At 44.3% G+C, this 27,132-nt stretch overlaps 1 protein-coding gene across 3 annotated transcripts in view; it reads right to left on the bottom strand.

Moving 5' to 3' along the window:
* The window catches only part of CHD2 (chromodomain helicase DNA binding protein 2), a 160,600-nt gene that overhangs the window by 65,587 nt on the left and 67,881 nt on the right, over positions 1 to 27,132 (bottom strand). For all 3 annotated transcript variants that reach the window (XM_082254680.1, XM_082254681.1, XM_082254682.1), the window contains exons 11-17: positions 26,501 to 26,679; positions 24,864 to 24,988; positions 19,801 to 20,017; positions 19,615 to 19,704; positions 11,168 to 11,358; positions 3,213 to 3,401; positions 6 to 165 (exon numbers count right to left, since the gene is read on the bottom strand). In XM_082254680.1, coding sequence (XP_082110806.1) covers positions 6 to 165; positions 3,213 to 3,401; positions 11,168 to 11,358; positions 19,615 to 19,704; positions 19,801 to 20,017; positions 24,864 to 24,988; positions 26,501 to 26,679 — 1,151 coding nt within the window. The remainder of the gene's footprint in view (positions 1 to 5; positions 166 to 3,212; positions 3,402 to 11,167; positions 11,359 to 19,614; positions 19,705 to 19,800; positions 20,018 to 24,863; positions 24,989 to 26,500; positions 26,680 to 27,132) is intronic.

Here is a 27,132-nt window from a genome sequence, read left to right as displayed (position 1 = left end):
CTAACCTGCAGTATATCTTGTCTGCTTTCTCTTTCTGAATCATCCGCCTTAATGAGGAAGCAGTGATTGCAGCACTTTTTCAGCTCCATTACAATGTTAAGGAAACCAGATGTGCTGCCCCTGGTGCCCTTTGACAACGCCCTAAAGTTTCTGGTTAAAATCCACCTACAGCCAGGACATCAAAAGAAAGCCACTGTAAGGAAAATGCTCAATGTTGCATGCAAGCAATGTCAATACATTTATTTAAGATCACCACACAAGTATCATTTATATGTAGATCGTCTCCTGTACTATGCTAAAATTAGACTTCCAATTCAGAATTATGGACGTCAGTTCAACATGGTTACATAGTTAGTCTGGTTGCAAAAAGTCCATCTAGTTATACCAATAAAAGGGGAAAAAAATTATACAATCCTATACCCACAGTTGATCCAGGGGAAGGCAAAAAATCCCAGCAAAGCATGATCCAATTTGCTCCAGAAGTGGAAAAAAATTCCTTCCTGATCCCCCAAGAGGCAATCCGATATTCCCTGGATCACCAGAGGGTGGTTATAAACAGCGCATACTCAGACTGGTCTGGGGTGGTAAGCGGGGTCCCCCAAAGCTCAGTGCTGGGACCAACCTTGTTCAATTTATTCATAAACAGCATTGAGGACGGGATCAGTAGTTCGATATCAGTTTTTGCAGATGACACAAAATTGGCCAGGGCAATAACTGCACAGCATGAAGCAGATATCCTACAGAATGACCTGGACAAAATAACAGAGTGGGCAACGACATGGCAAATGAGCTTTAATATGGAGAAGTGTAAGGTTTTGCACTTGGGGACTAAAAACATAAAAGTAACATACACTTTAGGGGGGGGGGGGGAACCTTTGGGGGAATCAAAAATGGAGAAAGATCTGGGAGTCTTAGTAGAGGATAGACTAGGCAATAACATGCAATGTCAAGCGGCAGCTGCCAAAGCCAGCAGAATATTGGCATGCATAAAGAAAGGGATGTATTCCAGAGATAAGAGTATAATCCTTCCACTTTATAAAACTCTGGTCCGACCACATCTGGAGTATTCTGTCCAGTTCTGGTCGCCCAGTCCTCAGGAGGGATGTGTTGGAGCTGGAGAGAGTCCAGAGAAGGGCAACTAAACTAATTAGGGGATTGGAGGACCTTAATTATGAAGAGCGTCTGCAATCACTTGATTTATTCTCTCTGGAGAAGAGACGCCTGAGAGGGGACATGATAGCAATTTATAAATATCTCAATGGTGATCTCAGCATAGAAAAAAAGCTATTCAGTCGAAAGGATTGCATGAGGACTCGAGGCCATACAATGCGATTAGAGGAGAAGGGTTTTAACCTCAGGCAACGTGGGGGGTTCTTTACTGTTAGGGCTACAGGATTGTGGAATTCTCTACCACAAGAGGTGGTTTCAGTGGGAAGTCTGGCTACTTTCAAAAGACTCTTGGACGTACATCTCAAGGATCAGAACATTCAGGGGTATGTGAGATGATTACAGCCACACACTCCTACACAGGTTGAACTGGATGGACTATTGTCTTTATTCAACCTCAACAACTATGTAGCTATGTAACTATGTACCTTTACCTATAAATATTAGTACCCAATTATATTATGTTTATTTATTTAGGAAAGAAACCAGGCCTTTTTTTAAAGCAGAAATGGAATAAACAGGAGGTGATCCCTGATGACGTCACACGTAGGCTGACGAAACCGGTCGGGTCCACGCATTACGCCCTCACTTCCGGTTCCTGGAACGCAGCCGGAGCACAAACCGGCGTGCGATGCTGTACTGCTTCTCCATGTGTAACCTGATGTAAGTGGCTTCATTTTTCTTCGAATAAACTGTGATTACATACTACACCATGGAGTTTTTTTCTCTTTATATGATCGGGTGGTTATGGTCTGAGGAGAGGGATTGGAGGCGATTCACTGATCGGATTGAGTGGAGAGATCCATATTCAAGTTGAGGTCGGCATTCCATTCCTTTGGGATTCTGTATACAGCACACCACTTACCAATGCTAGACCCCAAGGGGCCATCTGGTAAGTGTGTTATACCTCCGGTGGTGGATTTTCCTTTCTTCCCCTTTCATTATGATCAAAGGAAGCACTCCTGATAGAACATTTGAGCACCTTCAAGCACTTATCTTTGCACTTGCCTTTTTTTGCACAAAGATTTATTCATATGCTTTTTATTAAGAATTTATGCATTGTCACTTTGTTTAGATGGACTTTTTGACACTAAGCACGGTCACTTTATTGGAATGTGATATATGAATTGATGTATTGAATTCATTTGATATATATATATATATATATATATATATATATATATATATATATATATATATATATATATATATATATATATATATATATATATATATTGGATTGCACCACACACTTTCTTGAGAATTTATATTTAAATAATTTATTGAGCGCTGTCCCCTCCCCTTTTGTTCATATACTTTTTTTAAAGCAATCTACGACACTGGACAGACCCAGTTCTGGAGGAAGCCTATTCCTTATATTCGCAGCTCTTATTGTGAAGAATCTTTCCATATTTGGAGATGAAATCTCTGTTCCTCTAGATGTAAAGAGTGCCCCCTTCTCCCCTGTGATGACCCTAATGTGAATGACAACACCAAGTTCACTATATAGACCCCTTATGTATTTATACATGTCAAACATATCCCCCCTTAATCTCCTCGTCGCAAGAGAGAAGACATTCAGTTCCTCTGATATTTCCTCATAGCTGAGCTCCTCCATGCCACTTATCAGTTTGGTTCCCCTTCTCTGCACTTTCTCCAGTTCCCCGATATCCTTTTTATGAACTGGTGCCCAAAACTGAACTGCATATTCCAGATGAGGTCTCATTAATGTTTTGAACAGGAGCAAAATGATATCTCTCTCTCTCAAGTCCTTCCCTATCCTAATACAAGAAAGGAATTTGCTCGCTTTGAAATTAAGCTTATGATCCACCAAAACACCCAGATTCTGCTCCACCATTGATTGTTGTACTTCCCCCTAGTATGTATGATGCATGCATATTCTTAGCCCCCAAGTGCATAACTTTACATTCATCAACATTAAACCTCATCTGCCACATAGTTGCTCAATTAAGCAGCGCATTGAAGTTGGCTTGTAAGTTGGAGACACCCTGTAAGGTTGTCTGCGTTAATATTGCCAGACTCACTTGTAATACTGTTTCTGTAGTGCACACATCTCCACCCGCAGGATTTGCTCCACTTTAGCTGGAAGAGATTTCTCAACATCCTTCTTGACTCTGCGTAGTAGAAACGGTTCAAGGACTTTGTGAAGGCTCTGGTAACTATTATCTCTCCCTTTGCCATGGTCATCCTCAAAGTCCTCCCAATACTCAAACCTAAAACCAAACACAGGCAGTAATAGATTTTTAAAAGACATACACAATTTAGTATTCACTGAAAAACCAATCTCCGCAGGAAAGAAAACACATTAGACATTCCCAATTTTAGCTTATAGGCCAAATACGAGACACAGGGGATGATTTACTAAAACCGGAGAGTGCTAAATCTGGTGCGGCTGTGCATGGTAGCCAATCAGCTTCTAACTTCAGCTTGTTCAATTAAGCTTTGAGAAAAAACCTGGAAGCGGATTGGTTACTATGCAGAGCTGCATCAGACTTTTGAACTCTCGTGTTTTAGTAAATCAACCCCATAGTGGCAAGTAGTAATAAAAGCCAGCTCTGCTCAGATGTCCCAGATAATAAGCCTGGCTAGCTGGTCCTACGGTTTGCTGGTGTTGGTTGGAATGAATACCCGCTCTGAATACCAGCTTCCCACCTAGGCTACAGAAAAATAGCGCTTACCCACACACAGAAACTCAGCACGCTACAAGTATAAAGTAAATAGATAGCTAGTGCTCCTTAAAAATATTTTATGTATTTACAAGGTACCTTCATCCCATGTCATAGTAAACATGTTTTAGGCAACATTGGCCAAAGGACAATAAGGAAAAGAAGGGAACAGGAAGGGGAAGGGATGTGGGGCACGTAGGATTTTCATGGTACCCAAGAAAAGCATGAACAATTGGAATCTAAAAATCTAAAAAAAATGTTACTACAAAATTAATGAAAAAAAATAATAGAACATATGACAATCAATAGTACATCATTGGTCAGTTCAAGAGGCCCAATTGCAGTAGTACAGTTTTACCCATGTTGTAAAAATACAACATGTTTCGGGTTCTAGTCTGCAGTTGGGCCACACTCGACATGTTTCTTTGCCGAAGCCGCTTCTTCAGGAGTATAGGAACATGAAAGGACCAAAGTCCTGCAAGGACAAAACATACATAAGTCCACAAATATACAACGAATTAAAAAATAAATACATTTCTTTTGTTACACATTATTTAATAGCTGTGGAGAATCACTAATGCTCAACCTGGGCAACAATAGCACCAAGTATCAAATTCAGAAAGAGCGCCAATAATACTTTCCCCTGGGGGCGAGTGCGGGAGTAGATGCAGTTAGCCGACCTGGGTGGTACAGAAAAGGGTAATACAAAAGATCATGATCATAATCATGTCGGGTGAGAAAGATATAGCAGCAGATGATCTAAATATACTCAGTACATACCACACTAGTATTGCAGATGGGAAACCTCCTAATATGTGGCTATTGTAGGGAGATAATCCTAATGCCCATTCAAAAATAGATATGTTGGAAATCTCTCAAAATGATCAGACACCACTATCTCCTTCAAACCAACCACATACAGGTACATTATTTAAACCAGAGTCACGTAATTTTTCCATATCATATACAATTCAGTAATAAAGTTTTTTGCACTTAAAGTCCCCCCCCCCCCCCCCCAGACCCCCAAGGTGGTGATTGGGACAAACGTATCCTCCAAAGAGAGACATTTTGGATTGAATGATTAAATGCGATCAATCCACCTGGCATTAATGAAATGATTACCTACAAATCTTTTCTATGAATTAAATGTGATCATTGGGAAAGGAGGACCGTTTGGTTCTCAATTTTCTCTTTTTTTTTTTCTTCTTTTCCCTAATCGCCTTCAATTATGAATACAATCCACCTTTAGGGTGTTTTCACACAATCTGGCCCTATGCTAGTCAATACAAACACCCCCTTATAGGCCTGGTAACTATGGTCCCATTGCAGTCTGTATTTGTATCTGTATTCGGTGTTAACAGCCCGTGCATATGTTAAGAATCCTGGACTTGGACAGCCAGGAAACTGTGTGCTATAAAATTTTCTTGAGAACTATCTTCTTAGCGTTCTAATTTTTTGTTTTGTTTGGCTTTCACTATTTGAATTTTAAAATTGTGTAGTACATCTATGTTGGACTATATTGTGTATTGTTTTGGTCACTGTGGAGCATTTTTCCTCCTGGTATTTAAACTTTCCACCACTGGGGGGCGCCCTTCGGTCTTCTGGGGCGAGTGTGTGATCCCTTGTGGGAGTTTCTTTCCTCACTTACTTCCCTGGCCTGATGCACCTGTGAGCGCAGCTTCCGCCCTGCTCTGTTGGGTGTCACATGCGCCGCGCGGTTAGGGATCGGATCCAGCATACGTCATTTCCGGGCCGGATTAGAGCAGATATAAGCACACCATTGCCGCACACATCGGTCTTGTGGCGGGCATGCACTGAGCGGAACCATGAGAGAACAAAGGTAAAACGATAGAGAAATATAAGAGGAGCATGTATACCTGTCTGTACCGTTTGTCACTCTGCAGATTAACTGAGGTCATTCTTCCTTACAGGCCTTAATTTTATAACTATACAGGGACTCTCTATACAGGTTTATGGCTACAGATCTGGACTATTCTGGGTAAGGACATTTAGATTACATGGAGTACACTTTATATTTAGTGGCTAATGTGCTACTAACAGATGCATGTCTTTATACATGCATAGTGATCAATACACCCAGTTTTTATATATAACCACTGTTTGCTTGTAAGTTGTTTATGGTCCTTAAAACAGGCATACCCTACGGAAAAACAATGTCCAAATGGCTGATCTCTTCAGCAAAAGTGACACTATTGTGATTAAGTACAACAACATTATCATCAGTTTCCAACTATTATTCTTCCTTACAGGCCTTAAATTTAATAACTATACAGGGACTCTCTATATTCAATTCATAATATAATGCTGCGCTACTAGTGTTCAAAAAGCCTCTACAATCACATTTATATCTATTGGTATGAATCACATGTGTAAAAAAAAAAAAAAAAAAAAGAAAGAAAAAAGGATAATATTTTTGGACCTTTTTTTTTTTTTTTAACACTAGTAGCGCGGCATTATATTATAAATTGAGTAATTTTAGCACAGATTTGGGATGGTGACCATTGTCAGTAGCTCAGCTAATTTATTCAGGGAAATAAGCAGCTCGCAGAATTACTACATTTAGGGACTCTATTTATGTTTATGGCTACAGATCTGGACTATTCTGAGTAAGGACACTTATGCCTCCTTTCCACTGAGCGGAACGGTTTGGGTCGGTACAGTTTGGAAGGGTTAGAATGGTCCGGTCTATTCAGGTGAGCGTTTCCACTGCAAGTCGGGCCACCAGGGGCCATGCGGGTTTACACCAAATGAGGTGTTCGTTTTGCGCATTCGTTTGACGTGAGCATTGAAGTTTTCCCGTCCGCCAATCAGTGGAATCGATCGTGTGACGGCAGTAGCTCCACCCTAACCGTACCGTACCATTTCCTATGGCCCTACATCTGAAGGAGGCCCAGGAATGGTGTGGTTTGGTCCGGTTGTATGGGCCACTTTCATAATGGAAACACTCAAATTAGCGTATTATACCAACAATAGCAATATTAACTTATATAGTAGTGTATGTATTATATCAAATGGCAATATAATCTCATACCTCACAGACAGATATATATATCACAAAATGTCCCAAGTTCACATATCTACAGGCATAAGTGAATAAATAAATAAAGAATAAAGTCCATCAATAAAAGTCCATGTAGATTGAATGGGTGTCCAGTGAAAGAATGAAATACACACCACTTCCTACGTGCCTAATTCCACAAAGGTGCCACATGCAAAGAGCTCAAGTTAGGCTTACCAGAGCTCATTGGATTATGAGCATAACACACATATATCCACAAATGGGCCGACCAGTATCCACCATGTAGTACCGCACTGCCACTGTATTCCTGAGCAGATGACCCCGAGCTGGTAAAGGAGCCCCTCAGTGTTCCACGTCCCAATAAAGAGAAGGGAGCAATAGCGTAGTACGTACACACAGTTTTATTTGTAAAACGGTTAAAATCACTTACATCAAATGTTGAAAAAAAAACAAGCGCTTGTATGTCTCTCGCTGCCGCCCAACTTCCGGGTCGCGTCGTGGTGATGTCAGCACGCCTTCCCTACGCCGTTTCGTGACACCTCACGTCTTCACGAAACGGCGTAGGGAAGGCGTGCTGACGTCACCACGACGCGACCCGGAAGTCGGGCGGCAGCGAGAGACATACAAGCGCTTGTTTTTTTTTCAACATTTGATGTAAGTGATTTTAACCGTTTTACAAATAAAACTGTGTGTACGTACTACGCTATTGCTCCCTTCTCTTTATTGGGACGTGGAACACTGAGGGGCTCCTTTACCAGCTCGGGGTCATCTGCTCAGGAATACAGTGGCAGTGCGGTACTACATGGTGGATACTGGTCGGCCCATTTGTGGATATATGTGTGTTATGCTCATAATCCAATGAGCTCTGGTAAGCCTAACTTGAGCTCTTTGCATGTGGCACCTTTGTGGAATTAGGCACGTAGGAAGTGGTGTGTATTTCATTCTTTCACTGGACACCCATTCAATCTACATGGACTTTTATTGATGGACTTTATTCTTTATTTATTTATTCACTTATGCCTGTAGATATGTGATCTTGGGACATTTTGTGATATATATATCTGTCTGTGAGGTATGAGATTATATTGCCATTTGATATAATACATACACTACTATACAAGTTAATATTGCTATTGTTGGTATAATACATCTACTACCATACTACAATATACTTTGCTTATGCTGGGTGACTCTAGCCTACTATCAATCTAGCGCAGCTCTTCCTATACATTTTCTATTTAGTGACTCCCACTACAGCTGCTGCTTTTTTCTTTGGCTTAGCACGGTTATTTATTTTATATACTCAAATTAGCGTACCCGTACCAAACCGACCCACTCAGTGGAAACGAGGCATTCGATTACACGGAGTACACTTTATATTTAGCGGCTAATGTGTTACTAACAGATGCATGTCTTTATACATGCATAGTGATCCATACACCCAGTTTTTATATATATCCATTGTTTTCCGTAGGGTATGCCTGTTTTAAGGACCATAAACAACTTACAAGCAATGTCCAAATGACTGATCTCTTCAGCAAATTGACACTATTGTTATTAAGTACAACAACATTATCATCAGTGTCCAACTATTAAAGGTCTTTCTATTTGATCAGATACACTTGGCTCATGCTCACATCCGCCCGCCATTTAATATAGGATACAACAGCCATGTCCAACCTGCGGCCCAGAACCACAGGCAATGCGGCCCACTGCCCCCTGACAATTTTTTTTTTTTTTTTGCTGGGGACGAAGGAAGGCAGGTCGGGGGCATGGCCACAGCGGCTTCCAACTAACTGTAGGCAGAAGCTGCCTCGGAAGGGATCATCCTCTAATTGTGTTAAATTAGTGCTGGGGGGGGGGGGGGGGCGCGGCAGTGTTTCATCACTTATATACCTTAACTATAGTATATATTTTATATGCAGCCCGAGCAAATTTCTCTACACTCAATGTGGCCCAGAGAAGCCAAAAGGTTGGACACCCATGGGCTACAATATGCCCTTGTTAATATACACCCCCTTTTTATAAATTAGCAAGGCTTTTCCTTTTTTGACACGTAGAAGCTAACGTGTTGCCTTTTGCAAGTGATAACATGCTTTCAGTAATATACATTCTTTTTATAAATCTGTATAGATTTTAATTTCGTCTCGGGGGACAGTTTCCAACATATCTATTTTTGATTGGGCATTTGGACTATCTCCCTACAACAGCCACATATTAGGAGGTTTCCCATCTGCAATACTAGTGTGGTATGTACTGAGTATATTTAGATCATCTGCGGCTATATCTTTCTCACCCGACATGATTATGATCATGATCTTTGTATCAGATTGGCTAACTGTATCTACTCCCGCATTCGCCCCCAGGGGAAAGTATTATTGGCGCCCTTACTGAATTCAATACTTGGTGGTATTGTTACCAAAGGTGACCATTTGTGATTCTCCACAGCTATCAAACGATGTGTAACAAATGAAATGTATTTATTTTTTCATTGGTTGTATATTGTGGACTTATTTATCTTTTGTCCTTTCAGAACTTTGGTCCTTTCATGTTCCTATACTCCTGAAGAAGCCACTTCGGCCACGAAACGTCGAGTGTGGCCCAACTGTAGACTAGAACCCAAATACATATTGTATTATTACAACATGGGTAAAACTGTACTACTGCAATTGAGCCTCTTGAACTGACCAATTATTAATGAACGTATAATGTACTATTAATTGTGAAATGTTCTAATTTTTTTTATTTTGTAAACATTTTTTTTTTTTGGATTTTATCCAATTGTTCATGCTTTTCTATGGTACCATGGAAATCCTATGTGCCCCACTTCCCTTTGCCTTCCTGTTCCCTTCTTTTCCTTATTGTCCTTTGGCCAATGTTGCCAAAAAAACCTGTTTGCAAGTATAAAGTAAATGAGAAATGGCTTTTTCCTTGACTTTCCACCCATGGAAGAACTCCCCCTCCATGTGTTTCACCCATGCCACATGTACAGGATTTTTTAGCAGCTCAAGAACTAATAGGCAACACCGCCTGTGTATAGATCAGCCGTCATACAGGTGGCGCTGTGATGTGGAAAATCCTTCTCAGTAAACAGATCAGTTTGGACAGCCATCTCGTTTTTGGCTTCTGATGCAGCTGTGGTTGCCTCTACGATTAAGCCACACATGGAAGAAACACGTTGGGGGGGGTTCTTCCACGGTTGGAGAGCCAAGCTGAAGCCATTTCTCATTTAATTTATACTTGTGGTGTGCTGATTTTCTGTGTGCCAGCAGGCAACAATTTTCTGTAACGTGGCACTATGTGTTATGTAATACAAGACCTGGTATTTCTGTGTCAAACACATGCTGGAGGTGTAAATCTTGGAAGACTCTAATACGGAGATCTTGCCAGGTCTAAACATCCACTGTGGCAGCTATGAGAGTATCCTACTCTCCCATGTGGATTTGGCATTTAATAAATAATACTGAAACTACAACAGGAGGAGGGAAGATGTGAAGGTAGGCAGACACCCAAAACTCCAAGATGGAGCAGATCACAGCAAGGCCTATGGCAAGGAAATATTATTGCTACAGTCCCTAAGAGAAAGTGAAGCCATTGGGAGGCTCAGGCAACCAAACTCCACTTAGGCCTCTTTCACACGGACGTTCCGTATGTCCGTTTTTCACCCCATCCATTTGCGGATGATATACGGACATAATGCATGGCAATGGATTGCGGATGTCAGCGGATGGTCATCCGCTGACATCCGATTTGCGTCCTTTCAGTTCTGTTCCGTTTTTTGGAACAGAACAGAACCCTATTTTTCTTCCATTTAAAAAACGGAAAGGACGCAAAATCGGATGTCAGCAGTGTCATCCGCTGACATCCGCAATCCCATAGACATACATTATGTCCGTATATCATCCGCAAACGGATGGGATGATATGCGGACATACGGACCGGATGACACAAGTGTCATCCCTGTCTGTAAAAAAAAAAAGAAAAGTGCCGGAGTGGATCGCAATACGGTCCGCTCCGTGTGAAAGAGGCCTTACACTGTATTAAGAATATCACCTTTTGGTAGACCAATCTTTTATACAACTTAATAAAATTCTATAAAATCAGGTCACTGCTGCTTAGTTTTCCGAGATCGGAAAGATATAGTGCAGCAAAGTAGATATGTACTTGGCTCCTGCAAAGAAGCAACTGGAAACAAAGAGCCGAGAACCCCACCGGCCTCCGAAGCCAAAGATTGGTGCCAATTTGATTTCAGAATCAGCGAGTATTATCTTACTTTTCTGGCATAATGAAGTGTAGCAGTGACCAGAGTTCCTTCAGTGAATTCTGGAGAGGAGTCCCAGTGATCAGCAGTCTGTGGTTGGACTTGAAGTCTATAAGGGTTTTATACAGCAAAGAATCATCATTCTTCAACCGATGAGCTTCATCCACTCCAAGAAAAACCCAATTAATACTGCTCAACACAGCCTGCGAAAAGATGGATAGTATGGCTCGATGAGATTTCTTCTTGATGTAGCTTGTGAAAAGCATACCCTGAGCAAGACTTCCACACAAGGTTCTTGATTCTATGTAAATTAGGGGCCTATTTACTCACCCTAAACCTATTGTAATATTTTTTAATCAGTGAAGGGAAGCTGGCCCAGGAACTTTCCTCAAAGTATCAAAAATTATTTTCATATTTGCTATCAGTTCTTGCAACAAATCCTAAGCCATACGTCACTTGCCTGTCCTAAAGTAGAACTATAGGCAAAACCTTTTTTTCCTTTTGGATAGAGTAAGGGAGGGTTATAACCCCTGTTGGGTTTATTTTCCACTATCTGAGCCCCGTTGGGGAGATTTACATTAAGTTCCTGACCCAAAACAGGAAGTGAGAGGAAATACCTGCAAGTTAAACAAATCCCTTGGTGACCCCCAGGCCATCAGAACTAGTGTCCCCATTGGAAGATTTCCCCTATATTGCTTTTCTGGGCACAAGTCAAAATTTAGGATTTTCTTTTACTTTCACTTTCAATGATAAGGGTAAAAACAAGACAAATAGAGAGGGTAAATCTCCCTAACGGGGGCACAGACAGCAATAAAAACAAACAGCCATTATAATTAATCTCTACTGTTGGATGTTCATTGATGGACACAGCTCCTGATCTTCATAACCATTGGGTTATACTGCCCCCTACAGGAGGACACTAGGCTGAAAGAAAAAAAATCTGGCTACGTCTATGGGCAGTCCAAGGGGATATATTCCCTCTCTCTGCTATAGGTACTCAGTTTTGTTACAAGCAGTGTCAGAAGCATTACAACTCCACAGGGGGGTGGGGGCTGTGTCCATCAATGAACTTTAGAGAAATAGATTTTACAGTAAGCCAAAAATCCAATTTTCTCCTTTGTTCATTGATGGACATAGCTCCTGATCTTCATAACCATTGGGACATCCAAAAGCAATGTTAAACAGGAGGGGTGGGAACAGCAAAAAAGAGTAAACAGTAGGCAACCAGAAAACAGGAGCTCAACCAAAACAACATGAGCCCACCTGAAAAAAACAATACAACCTCAAAGAGGATCAGGTCCTCTAAACAGCAGCCTGCAAAACCTTGCGGCCAAAAGAAGCATCCACAGATGCCAACCCCTGCACTTTAAAGAATTTTGTGAAAGTGTGCGCAGACGACCAGGTGGCCCCCTTGCAAACCTGCATCACTGACGCCTGATGATGGAAGGCCCAGGAGGCACTAAGCGCCCGATTAGAGTGTGCCTTGACAGGGAAAGGAGGCACCTGACTCCTGATGGAATAGGCCTGGATCATCATCTGTCTGATCCATGTGGAAATGGTCGCAGAGGAAGCGGACAGGCCCATCCGTGAGCACAAATAGTGAGTCTGACTTTCTAAAAGACTCCGTAGCTGCCAGGTACAACCTAATTGCCCAGACCACATTTAAGGCATGCAAGGCAATTTCCTTCAGATGTTCTGGCCTGGGACACAGGGAAGGCAACACAATGTTTCCATTCAAATGAAAATTAGAGACAACATTTGGAAGGAACGATGGACAGGGACGAAGAACCACCTTATCTCTGTGAACCACCAAGTAAGGTGAACGGCAGGACTCAGACACCCTGCGCGCAGAGGTGATAGCCACCAAGAAGGCCACCTTCTGGGACAGCGTAAGCAGGGGAATCTCCTGCAGATTCTCAAAAGGAGGCTTCTGGAGGACTGAGAGCACCAAACTGAGGTTCCAAGGTGGCAACGGAGACCGCACTGGGGGGACCAAATGCCTAACTCCCTAAAAAACAGTACACACCAGGGAGTATGTGGCCAAAGCCCGTTGAAAAAAAGACTGCTAAGGTTGACACCTGATTCTTGATAGTACTCAAGGTCAGTTTCTGCTCAACTCCCAGTTGAAGGACAAAATCTGAGCCGCTAAGAAAGAGAGTGAGGAACCTCAAGAGACTCACAACAAGCAACGTACGACTTCCACGTATGGTGGTAGATCTTCCAAAAAGTGGATTTCCTAGCTTCGGAATCACCGCCTCTGAACCTCCATCCATCAATACCTGGCGTTCAACAGCCAAGATGTCAAAGCCAGCGACTGTAAAGCAGGATGGAAGATTGGTTCTTGAACAGCAGATCCTCCCTGAGAGGAAGCTTCCAAAGAACATCGGCGACCAGCCACACCAGATCGGCATACCATGCCCCGTGAGGCCAGTCCGGAGCCACTAAGATGGCCAGAATCACTTCTGTCTCAATCCTGCGTAGAGGTGGAGAGGGCTGGAACAAACCATTCTGCCGACCTTAGAATGCTGGCCGCTTCCAGAGCCGCCAGGACAATTCTTGTACCCCCCCTGGTGATTGCCATAAGCCACAGCCGTGGCATTGTCCGGTTGAATGCGCACTGGACACCCCTGAATACGATCCATTCAATGGTTCAGTCTGATCACTCAGAGGTCCAAGACATTGGTTTTCCAGTATCCAGAGCCCCTGAGCAGAATTTTTGCCAAGGACGTCTCCCCAGCTGGACAGGCTGGCATCCTTGGTGACCAGTGTCCAATACAAGGGGAGAAAGAATTTGCCCAGCTGAAGCGCCGGAGAACGAAGCCACCATATCAGGGACTCCTTCGCTCCCCGACTCAGCCGGATCTGATTGTACAGAGACTGTGGAGTCTTGTCCCATTTGGCCAGAATCTCCCTTTGCAGGGACCTCGTATGGAACTGTGCAAACGGAACCGCCTCGAAGGTAGACACCATGTGGCCCAACACCAGCATGCAAGTCTGGAGGGATGACCATCCGCTGGACAGTAGGAGACAAATTTCAGACTGCAATTTCTGAGTTTGTCCAGAGGAAGGAGCACTCTGGCTCAGGCCGAGTCCAAAGTCAGACCCAGATAGTCCAGCTTTATGGACGGAACCCAAGCAGACTTCTGAAAATTCAGAATCCAGCCGAACTCCTGTAGCGTTTGTATGGTGATTCCCAGGTTTTACACCAGAGCAGCAGGAGAGTCCTCTCACAGAAGGAGGTCATCCAAGTAGCCCAGTACCACGATCCCCCATTGGCCTAAAAAGGCTAGCACCAGGGCTAACACTTTTGTGAAGACCCTAGGAGCAGAGGCGAGACCAAAGGGTAACACCACAAACTAATAATGCTCCTCTCCCATGCCAAAGCGGAGGAAGCGATGGTAATTGGCACATATTGGAATGTGAAGGTAAGCATCCTTGATGTGGAGGTCCAGGATTTGACGCACCTTGCCTTCCTTCCTGGGAACTGTAAATGGGTTTGAGTAAAAACCCTAAAAACTTTCCAAAGTCGGAACCAGGACAATCACCCCTTAAAGTAACAGGTCTTATACTGCCCCAAACAGACCCTGTAAGTGGTCTGGGGAAATGCGTAAGTTGAAAGGAAAGAACCTTGCTAAGGACCAGAGCAGAACTCGATCTTGTAGCTGGACCGAAATTACTTTGTGGACCCACTTGTCTTGTACCAGGGAAGTCCACAGGTCTGGAAACCAGCAAATACGTCCCCCCACCCCCGATACGGGTGGGGACGCACCTTCATGCTGAAGGAGCCTTGTCCACAGGTGAGGAGAAGCCGGCTCTCGGCTTTCCCTCTGAGTGACCTTTAATGATGTCATCCAGGGTAGCTCCAAACAGGCAATCTCTTTGAAAGGGGTGATCAGTCCAGGCCTTTTTAGAAGTCTGGTCCGCAAACCAGCATTTAAGCCTAAAGACACCCAGAAGGACCACTGCCAAAACAGAGACCTGAGGCACTACTGGAGCCACATCCAAAGAGGCATCACAGATATACTGCAGTCCCTGGACCAGCTGGTCCGCCAGCTCAGCAAAGGCAGGGGGGAGCGGTTCTCCCTCCAGTCACAGCTTAAAAGCTTAGCCCACTCAGTCAGAGTTTGTGACACCAGGGCAATGGTGAATACCGGCCTCAGTGCCGAACCAGTCAAAGTGTACATATTGCGGACCACAGCCTCTGCCTTCCTGTCAGCCGGATCCTTAAAGGCCGGGGACTCTTCAACCGGAATCATGGTTGCCTTTGTTCAATCTGGAAACTGGAGGGTCCACTTCTTAATGAGGGACTCCTCATAAGGGTATGGGTAGCGCTTAGGGACCCCCAAGGGGACGCTTTGGTCGTCCCCACTCTTTAGCGACAATTCTGTCAAAATAGGCAGGGAAAGGAAACACCTTTGCCGCTCTGGATGGCTTGTGAGTGCTAAAGGGAACCTGTGCCTCCATTGCAGCGGCAGCTGCAGCCTCCATCTTTAAAGTCTCATGCACAAATACATTCAGTGCTTCCACCAGCACCTTTTCGTGCGCGGTTGCAGATGTGGAGGAATTATCTTCACTATCTGAGGATTCCGGGCACATGGTCGCAGACCCAGCAGGGAGACCCCACGTCCGCGGTGGCTGAATCAGATTGAGGATCTGATGAGACAGATGAGGCAGGGGAAGGCGAGGGGGTGCTTTTTGCTAGCCTGTCTGCTGAAAGCCACCTCCACCCGGGACACAAAGGACTCCAGGACCGCCGTCAGTGCATCGATGGATGGTTGGGATCCAGAGGGCCCCGCAGCCTCAGAGAGGGAATCAGGTGGGGAGATGTGCTCCAAAGACTCCATGAGTCACCAGGGGGACCCCACAAAAAGTGTAAAACACTGCAAAGGGACAACCCCCACTGCACTTGCAGCACCACCCGGTCGCCAGGCACAAAGCACCAAGCGATAATCAGCAGAGAGGGAGAGGAGCCCCACCAGACTCACCACCCAGCAGAAACAGGCAACTGCAGCCACCAGGATAATCTGCACTCCTCGTGCAGCGATCAGGAAGTAAAAAGATCCAGGAGTCAGCACCAGGGGATGAGGAAGGGCTCCCACCGCCAAAATCGCTGCCCACAGGCCTCCACTGTCATGGCCGCCGCTATTGTCAAAGGCAAACCACTCCGTGCATAGAGCACACAGGCTACCGCAAAATGGTGGCACCACGAAGCTCCCAGGGACCAGGAGGGATCCCTAGGCCTCAAGGACAGACCCAGGCAGGACGGGGGCCCTGGCAGGAGCCCCCACCAGGTATAACCCCACCGCTCCGCATGGTCGACCGCCCGGTCGCCGGCGGCGCACCCCCCCCCCGCCTCTATTGGAAGTATAGCGCCCTGCCCCCACTCCAGAATGTGGACCACACCACCCACACAGCCCCAGCATTAATGGAGGAGGGGTAGGATGGGGGGACGCCTGACAGGAAGGAGAACCTGGGGGTCTGACCATTGAAAGGAGGGGCCCACGTCCACCTCAAAACCCTCCAGGGGTAGAGGGGAGATAGATACTTACTATACCAGGAACCAGGCGGGCACAACTCCAGACAGAACCTCTTCTCCATCAAAATGGGGGAGCGGTCGCCCAGGAGGAATGCTGTGACTCGGGCCGAGACCCGAACGTATGCGACCTCGTGAGCCGTTTATTTTGCAGGCCAGCCCCCGTCCGGTGGGGCTATGTTGCGGCCGCCCTAGTGCGGAGCTGAGGTCTGCGTGCGCGCGCTCACTGGCCAGACTGGGGTGACCACTAGATCTAGATTATCCAAGCCTGTCGCCCAGTCCGGCAGTTGATTGTAGATCTCACAGGAAAAAAAACGGGAGAAAAATATCTACTTAAAAAGAAAGAATTGCCAGGACTAGAGATCCCAGCAAGGAACTAGGTCCTTACGCCTGACCAAGCAGAAAGAAAATGAGTACCTATAGAAGAAAGAGGGAGTATATCTCCTGGGACTGCCCATAGGCATAGCCAGTTTCTTTTTCTGCCTACTGTCCTACTCCTGTAGGGGAAGTATAACCCAATGGTTTTGAAGATCAGGACCTGTGTCTGTCAATGAACAAAAGAGAAAGTTTTGCTTTTAGTTATACTTTAAAGAAGAACGCCATCTTTAAAAACACTTTGCAAGCTGGCCCAACTGAACTGCGCCCCTTATTAACATGCAAGGCCGCTGGATGCATGGTATAAACTGTATGTAGCTGCGGCTACATACAACATATTGCACTGGGTTTTGGGTGCGAGCCGAGACTTCCTATCTCATACCTGGGACACAGATCAGTCGACAGTGGCGCTCAAGCTCAAGCGATGTACTGTATTCTACTAATAGTAAAGAGCACTCAACACCAGGATGGATGTTGCTCAATTCCTATCAACTGTTCAAGTATATATACACAAGGAAATCTATATCATATATTCCCCTTTACCCATACATACTTGTATATACTACAGGGGTGGCCATCCTTTATAAAGAGAGGTATGATATATGAATGCATTATCAATGTTGAATAACCAGCTCATGGGGTTTCTGAGGTGATATCAGAAAATCAATGTGCCCATGAATAGGAGCAGGTGTGGCTTGGATTTTTTGTTTTAAGTTCGTCATGTCATGGGATATATGTCTTTTAAAATTTTTTGCAATAAAGGTCAACTTCTATGTGAATGGGGGCAGCATTACATCCATTATCCTCATTGTCTCACTTGCTCTCTCCCTATTTTTTCATGTCCCCAACCTTTTTTGAAGGCATGAAGACCCATCATGGGACATAGATTTCCTTGTGTATGTATACTTGAATAGTTCGGTAGGGGTTGAGCAACATCCATCCTTGAGTTGAGTGTTTTTTTACTGTTTATATTAGTAGAGCTGCTTCTCACCTCTTCATATGGGCGGGTAGTTCTAACCTTGTAGGACTCTACTGCATTGTTTTTTTTTTTTTATGTATTCTATTAATGAATACAAAGCTTCCTCTGATTGGTGGAGTCAGAGAGTCGGGGCTGATGACAGCGCAACCTCTGACTCAGCCAATCAGAGGAAGCTTTGTAATCATGCATAGAATACAAAGCTTCCTCTGAGTGGCTGAGTGCCGCTGCTGTAGACTGATCTACGTTCCAGGTATGAGACATGAAGTCTCAGCTCGAACCCGGAACACAGTGCGGTATACTGTATGTAGCCGCAGCTACATACAGTTTATAGGGCACATCCAGCAGCCTTAAAGGTTAGTGAGAGACATAGTTTGTATGGGCCAGCTTTATTATTTAAAGTGTTTTGAAAGATGCAGTTCATCTTTAACCACTTGCGGACCAGTCACGTTGACTGTACTGCGGCAAAGTGGCTCGTTCCCGTCCAGCGACGTAGACCTACGTCGCTGGACTCCTCCCCTTGTGGGCGGCGCTCGCGCGCCGCCAGAGGCTCGCTCCCGCTGTTTTCGGTCACAGCGGGAGTCGGGCCAGGGGAGGAGCGGCGGTGATCACCGCCGCTCTTCCCCGATCATCGGGGAATCGAGTCTGGAGATCCGCCCGCTTGTGTAAACAAAGCGGGCGGATCTCTTAAGTGACAAACAGTGACAGATTGCAAGATTCAGCATAGCTGAACATGTGATCTGTCCCTGTGTCACTCAGTCACCTCCCCCCACACATCAGTAAGCACCAGGCATACATTAACCCCTCCCTCTCCAATAAAATTAACCCCTTCCCTGCCAGTGTCATTTTTTACAGTAACAGTGCATATATATAGCACTGATACTGTAGAAATGTCACTGGTACCCCCAAAAGTGTCAAAAATGTCAGTCAAGGGTCCGATCTGTCCGCCGCAATGTCGCAGTCCCGCAAAAAAAAAAAATAAAATCGCAGATCGCTGCCATTACTCGTTAAAAAAAAAAAACACCAAAAATGACAGAAATCTTTCCCTTAGTTAGTAAACGCAATAACTTTTGCGCAAACCAATCAAAATACGCTTATTATGATTTTTTTTACCAAACATAGGCAGCAGAAAACAAATTGGCCAAAAATTTAAAAAAATTTAGATTTTTACATTTTTTTGGGGGGGAATTTCATATAAAAAAATGTGAAAAATATTGTTATTTTTTCAAAATTTATGCTCTTTTTTTGTTTATAGCGCAAAAAGTAAAAATCACACAGGTGATCAAATACAACCAAAAGAAAGCTCTGTTTGTGGGTAAATTTCTTTTCGGTACGGGGTTGCACGACCGCGCAATTGTCAGTTAAAATCACACAGTGCCGAATCGCAAAAAGTGGCCTGGACATAAGACAGCAAAATCCTCCGGTGGTAAAGTGGTTAAGCAAACCTTTAGATATTCTATGCATCCACAGGACATCATTATCATCCTCTAACAGATGGGACATGGCCCAGGAATCACTTTACTAAGCTAGCTATGTCCAGCCTAAGGCAATGACACACACAGCTGAGTCACCTACCTTGTCCTTCAGTAAAATTTCATAGGTTGTCAGTAGTGCATTAAATTTCATTTTCTTGCTCTGCTGATGAACCCATTCATACTCTCGTATCTAAAAGGAAGGAAGGTTCATTTGTAGATTAGTGAATCTGTACAGGTGTGATGAAGAGCTCTTTCCTGGGTAGTAATGATTCTGCACATAACTCACCGTGTTTCTACTCCCAAGATCTCCTATATAAACCACCACATTAATTTCTGGAGCCCATATCTCAAATTCTCGTTGCCAGGAAGTCAACGTAGATAATGGCACCACCAACAGAAATGGGCCATAAAGAAGATGCTGGTGAAAGAGGTATGAGAGGAAGGAAATGGTCTGAATAGTCTTTCCTAAGCCCATCTCATCAGCAAGGATAACACTGTTGTTCCTGTGAGCAGAAAAAAAAAAAGAAATTATCCTTAAAACATAATTTATTTATTACAGGTACTTATATAGTGCTGTCAATTTGCGCAACGCTTAAAGAGGAAGTAAACCCTCCTCTGACACTTGTACCTATAGGTAAGCCTATGATAAGGCTTACCTATAGGTACTGTAAATATCTCCTAAACATGTACCGTTTAGGAGATATTTACCTTACATGCAGCCAGTGACATCACTGGTGCATGCGCTCTGAAGGGACGGCCGCTGGTGCCGTTCCTTCAGAGCCCCATGCCGTGACTGTCGGCTCCCGCGCGCGTGCGCGGGAGTGACGTCACCGTGGCTCCGGCCAATCAGATGGCCGGATGCCGCGATCCCGGAAGACGGGCGACTGGACATGTCTCCCGTCATACAGATGAGCGGGCGGCACGGCGGGGGCTCGTTCTAAGGTAAGTATTTCATAATGAGCTAGTATGTGATGCATACTAGCTCATTATGCGTTTCTCTTACAGGTTTCAAAAAAAAAAGTTGTACGAGTTTACAACCTCTTTAACGTATACTGTATAAGAAGTACATATACATCAGTCCCTGCCCTCAAGGAGCTTACAATCTCGGGTCACTAACTCCCATTCATACAAATACTAGGGCCAATTTAGAAAGGAGCCATTCAACCTACCAGCATGTCAGAAGCGTGAAGGGAAACCAGAGTACTCAGAGGAAACCCATGCAGGGAGAACATGCAAACTCTAGGCAGGTAGTGCCTTGGTTGTGATTCGAACAGACGGTCCTAGTGCTGCTAGGTGGAAGTGCTAACCACTTAGCCACTGTGCTGCCCGTAAAAATGATCCTTCTTTAAAAGGTGAAGTACAGCCAAAGCTAGTGGGGGTGCACCACAATTGGAGATTGGGGGAAGGGATTTGTTATGGGAGGGGGAATTTGGTGGGCCACAGAGGGGATGAATATTGTTCTAGGAGAGGAAATTGGGGGGGGGTGCACTAAGAGTGGTGATCTAGGGGGATTTGTGTTGGGAGGTGGGGAAATATTTGTGCTATGAGGAGGGATTTGAAGTAGGGGGAGAAGATGTGTACTAGGACGGTAAATCTTAGGGGTAGAGGGTTTGTGTTAGGATGTTTTGTTTTTTTTTTTTTTGGGATGGGGGCAAACATTTGTGCTGAGAGGAGGGATTTCAGCAGAGGGGGGGGATTTGTACTGGGAGGAGGGGGGAACTTATACTTAGGGGTATGCATGCAGATTATTGCTCAGTGTTTTTGTGGAGGGAATTTTGCTGACACATGATGCTTATACATCTTGGGGGGGGGGGGGGGGGGCGCGGTTTGGCATGTACGCCCTGGGCTCTAGATGACCTTGTCCCGGCACTGCACAAAGGTAACCATATCTCCACTCTGGATCAAGGTAAGTAGGGGTCTCGGGATCAGCATTTGTGGACAATGAATCTATCCAAATATTCCAAACTCTATGAAATTTTTTAGGGCAGCCCCGTAATAAATAACGGCAAATTTGAATTGACTAATTGTTTGCAAAAATGTATAGTCGGGGCAGCCGGAGAAGTGACAGTGGGCGATATTTACTAAAAATGCATGGTGCAAAATCTTTTGCAGCTGTTCATAGAAACCAATCAGCTTCCAGGTTTGTCAAAGCTTAATTGAACAAAATTAAAGTTAGAAGCTGATTGGCTATCATGCACAAATCTCCCCGTAGTAGCTTTAGCCCCCCTTCACATTGGCACGATTTGACATGCGATTTTACAGGTCAAATCGCATGTCAAATTGCAGCCTATTTCCAGCAATGGCACCATCCCAATCGGTGGGACACTGACTTTGCGGCACCGCACCAATTTCCAAAAGTAGTTCCTGCACTACCTTTGGCGACTTCTGGGGTGACTTTAATAGACATCTGTGCATAGACCTGCACAGATTTCTGTCAAGTCGCCCCAAAAATCAGACTAAAATCGTGCGAGTTCAGATAAAGTCGCATGATTTCAAAGCCGAGTTCAATGTGAATGAGGGCTAAAGAGCAGTTTCAGGCAACAAGTGAAAGCAATCCGTGAGCTACAAATGCTCTCTCTTCAGCAGCTGTGCTTAACCCTTTCCCATCCGCTTCAGCATCCCTTATGACCGGGTTCACACATATGCGGCCACGGTTCTCAACATGGAGTCCGGTGCATTCCTGTTCACCAGTTCAGGTGTGAATCAGGTCAGAATTTTTGCCTGCAAACACACACAGGACCCTTTTGAAATGCAGAACGTGGCCACCCCGGACCTGTGTGAAACGGCTCCATTGAGAGCCAGTCATACTCGCATGTCATGCGAATTGGATGCGGAGAAACCCACATACAATTGGCACATACTGTATGTGAACCCGGCCTTAAACATTTTGGAATGCCCTAGGGAGCAAGATCGGTGGTCACATGATCAGAAGCCAGCACTGCTGGCTACCAATCTTTAGCCCATCTTTGGCAGAATGGTCTTTGCAGGGGGGGCCGGCCGCACCGGGCGCAACATCTGGGGGGGGCGCATCCACAGTGTCACTCTGTCTGTCTGACTCTGACATACACAGTTCACACACTGTCTGCAGGGCGGGGCGGGGCTGGACTGTGCCTCACCTGTCCATTGGTGTAGGGTGGGGTGGCGTTGCAAGCCAAGCCCCGCCTATACCGCCTCTCCTCACTGCTCAGTCAGTTTAGCAGCGAGTGAGTCAGCAGCCTGGCGCTGTCACAGAGTGGGTTTTTTTTTAATCACCTGATTAGAGCCAGAGGCTCTAATGGGCTTAAAAAAAAGGGTGGACCTGGGGCGCAGAGCAGTGCGCCCTGAGCCCACCCATTGTGTGACAATAGCGAATGAAAATTAGCTATTGTCACACGGATCCTCCTCCTGGCCAATCAGGAAGCAGGTCCGAGACCCGTTTCCTGATTGGCTGAAAGGCAAACGCATTCCATTGGCCGAGGAGGAGGCGAGAGGAGTCGAGGAGACGCGGGGAACTGAGGAGAAGTCGCCGCTGCAGGTAAGTCTCTCTGCATTGAAAGGGGGCACGCTGGTCATTCTGCATTTATAGGGGGCACGCTGGTCATTCTGCATTGAAAGGGGGCACGGCACGCTGGTCACTCTGCATTGAAAAGGGGGCACGCTGGTCATTCAAACTTGTATTTAGATGCATTTTACTTTAATTACATCAGTATTTTCATAACAAACAATACATGTGCTTAGGGGGTAAGGGTTTCTTTAACTAAACTAGTGGAAGAGACTCGAGTGCTAAAATCCCGCGGGTTAGAGGGCGCAATTACTTGCCTTGCCCCGGGTGCTGACAACCCACGCTACGCCACTGCATACACCATCACTAGTGGGTCTGCTTCGATGTGCGGCTACAGTAACATTTACTTCACCACATGTGGGCATTAAAACTCACCCTTTTCTCATTGCACATATGTGTTGGTTGGTCAGAAAGGGGTTAAAAGAAAATTGCAGGTCTCCTGACACTTATAATAATTCACTTGGGCCATCCTAGACCAAAACAATGTATTTACATGGTGGCAGAGAGTCATGCATTGGTTACATTCACTATTAAGTTTACATGGAATGAGAATGTTTATACAAAGTACCATATACTCAACTTATAATAATTTCACACTAGAGATAGCTGATCTAAAGACAATGCAGTCTGCAATGCTCTCTCTTCTGCTGAATAGGGGAAAAAAAGATAGAAAGAAAAAAAGGGCAAAAAAAAAAAAAAGAGAAAGAAAGAAAGAAAGAAAGAAAGAAAAAAAGAAAAAAAGAAAAAAAGAAAAAAAGAAAAAAAGAAAAAAAGAAAGAAAGAAAAAAAGAAAGAAAAAAAGAAAAAAAGAAAAAAAGAAAGAAAGAAAGAGAAAGAAAGAAAGAAAGAAAGAAAGAAAGAAAGAAAGAAAGAAAGAAAGAAAGAAAGAAAGAAAGAAAGAAAGAAAGAGGGGAGCAAGGATAGCGAAAGGCAAAGCTAGAGCCGGAAGAGGAAAACCTCATATCCAATAGGGCAGGGATATGCAAACTGTGGCCCTCCAGATGTTGCAGAACTACAAGTTCCATGAAGCATAGCAAGACTCTGACAGCCAAAAGCATGACACCTAGAGGCAGAGGCATGATGGGACTTGTAGTTTTGCAACAGCTGGAGGGCACAGCTTGCATATTCCTGCAATAGGGGGGAGGAAGATAGAAGCCTAGGAAAGGAAAAGGGAAGGACCCGAAACTTGTAATGTGCGTCTCCCTACTATCAGTAGAACTATCAATCGGAAGTGAAGCATGGGTGTATTGGATCCATGGGGAACACACTTTGAGAAATGTCTTATGGGTAGTCAGGTCAGTTGCACCACATCTATGAGGTGGAGTCACGACACGTGACGTCGTCATGCATCAGGACGTAGAGGCCATTTTGTTGGTTGGAAACAACACATTGGTATTTATGACATGCCGGTTTTACCTTGATTTATGGGAGTGCTCTACTTTTATGTTAAGAGATGCTTCCTTCCCTTCTTTTGCTTATCCTGGGAGTTCTTTGATCCTTTAACTGAACTGACTTGTGACTTTGCAAGAGTACTGCTAAGGGTTAGAAGCTCTGGTGGCACACAGAAAAGTGGAGGAGCCAAGAACGCCAGCAGGTGACCCTAGAGGAGGAGGTTCTGGGCTGCTCTGTGCAATGCCATTGCACAGAGCAGGTAAGTATATACCAAGTTTATCATTTTAGGGGGAAAAAAATACCCTTTACAATCACTTCAGGCTCAACAAGGTTTATATATTTACAGAGCACATACTTAAGTGGAAACATTTCAGATCAACCAATATAAACTCACTAAACAAACAACCAATACCTACTTGCACCACGAGTGAGCCAGCCAGTTTAGACCCTCCAGTTGATAGTCCCGAAGCTCGAGCCCTTCACCACCAATGTAAGAAGGCTGCTTTTTTAATGTCACAAACCTGGGTCTTTGTCTCAGGACCTATCAAATGCACACAAACAGTAATCGCTACTACAGAAATTATAAAATTGTAAAACATTAACTAACATTTAAAACATTTTTTCCTATGTAACATACCACCCTGTAACTGCAAAAGTCCTGTGCTTTGCTTGACAACAGTTTTATGGTCAAGTCATGTCATGTACAGCCGTGGCCAAAATTTTTGAGAATGACACAAATATGAATTTTTACAAAGTCTGCTGCTTCAGTGTTTTTAGATCTTTTTGTCAGATGTTACTATGGTATACTGAAGTATAATTACAAGCATTTCATAAGTGTCAAAGGCTTTTATTGAAAATTACAATAAGTTTATGCACTGAGCCAATATTTGCAGTGTTGACCCTTCTTTTTCAAGACCTCTGCAATTTGCCCTGGCATGCTGACAATCAACTTCTGAGCCCCATCCTGACTGATGGCAGCCCATTCTTGCATAATCAATGCTTGGAATTTGTGGGGGGTTTTTTTGTTCACCAGCCTCTTGAGGATAGCCAACAAGTTTCCAATGGTGTTAAGGTCTGGAGAGTTTACTGGCCATTGGCCCAAAATTTTGATGTTTTGTTCCCCAAGACACTTAGTTGTCACTTTTTTTACTTATGACAAGGTGCTCCATCATGCTGGAAAAGGCATTGTTCCTCACCAAACTGTTCTTGGATGGTTGGGAGAAGTTGCTCTCGGAGGATGTTTTTGTACCTTTGTTTATTCATAGCTGTGTTCTTAGGCAAAATTGTGAGTGAGCCCACTCCCTTGGCTGAGAAGAAACCCCACACATGAATGGTCTCAGGATGCTTTACTGGTGGCATGACACAGGACTGATGGTAGCGCTCATCTTTTCTTCTCCAGACAAGGTTTTTTCTGGGTGCCCCAAAAAAATCGGAATGGGGATTCATCAGAGAAAACTACTTTACCTCAGTCCTCAGCAGTCCAATCCCTGTACCTGTTGCAGAATATCAGTCTGCCCCTGATGTTTTTCCTGGAGAGAAGTGGCTTCTTTGCTGCCCTTCTTGACACCATGCCATCCTCCAAAAGTCTTCTCCTCACTGTGAAGATGCACTAACACCTGCCTGCTGCCATTCCTGAGCAAGCTCTGCACTGGTGGTGCCCCGATCCCGCAGCTGAATCAACAGCAGGAGGCGGTCCTGGAGCTTGCTGGACTTTCTTGGGTGCCCTGAATCCTTCCTCACAAATGCAGTGAAATGTTTTTTTAAGGGATTAAGTTCATTTTTATGGCAAAGAGGGACTTTGCAATTAATTGTAAATAAATTAATTATCTGATCACTCTTCCTAACATTTTGGAGTATGTGTAAATTACCATAATAAAGATTGAGGCAGCAGACTTTGTGAAAATGATTATTTGTGTCATTCTCAAAACTTTTGGCCATGGCTGTACAGCAACAAAAAACAAACAAAGGGACATCGGTCTTGACCACAGAGCATGTTTATCTATCAGACTGGCACTTGAAATGCCCAATCTTTGTTTTTATAAAAAAAAAATACCTTGTGGTCTTTCACTGGAGTGTTTTTGGAGTTATTACGGCTGTGGAAGCTGTCAATGCACTGCTGGAATTTCTTCCCAACGAGGGCTTCATCTTCCCAGCTGGACTCGGCATAGGGGAGACCCATCCACTTGCAGAGGTACTCGGGTTCATTTGAGGTGGAGCTTCTCCGACTGTGGACTGCGGAAGATTGTAACTGGTAAATCGTATGTAAGTTTCCCCATAACAAGCGAGGCATATATGTATATGTATGTTCACCGAACTGTAGTATTTTGAAAGTAGTCCGATAGTGACTTGCAACTAGCTGGAACCATTTAATCACTTGACCGTCAGAAGATTTACCCCCTTCATGACCAAGGCATTTTGTGCAATACGGTACTGCGTTATTTTAACTAATTGCGCAGTATACCCAAATAAAAAATAGATGTCCTTTTTTCCCACAAATAGAGCTTTCTTTTGGTGGTATTAAATCACCTCTGCTGGTTTTTTTTTTTGCGCTATAAACAAAATAGGACCAACAATTTTGAAGAAAAAAAAACAATTTTTTACTTTCTGCTATAAAAATATCCAATAAAAAAATAAAAAAAAAATAGAATTTCTTTATAAATTTAGGCTAATATGTATTCTGCTACA

This window comes from Pelophylax lessonae (genome assembly GCF_965119305.1).
Source record: "Pelophylax lessonae genome assembly, chromosome: 4".
In the NCBI taxonomy this organism is placed as follows: domain Eukaryota; kingdom Metazoa; phylum Chordata; class Amphibia; order Anura; family Ranidae; genus Pelophylax; species Pelophylax lessonae.
This window is presented reverse-complemented; position numbering and strand designations above follow the sequence as displayed.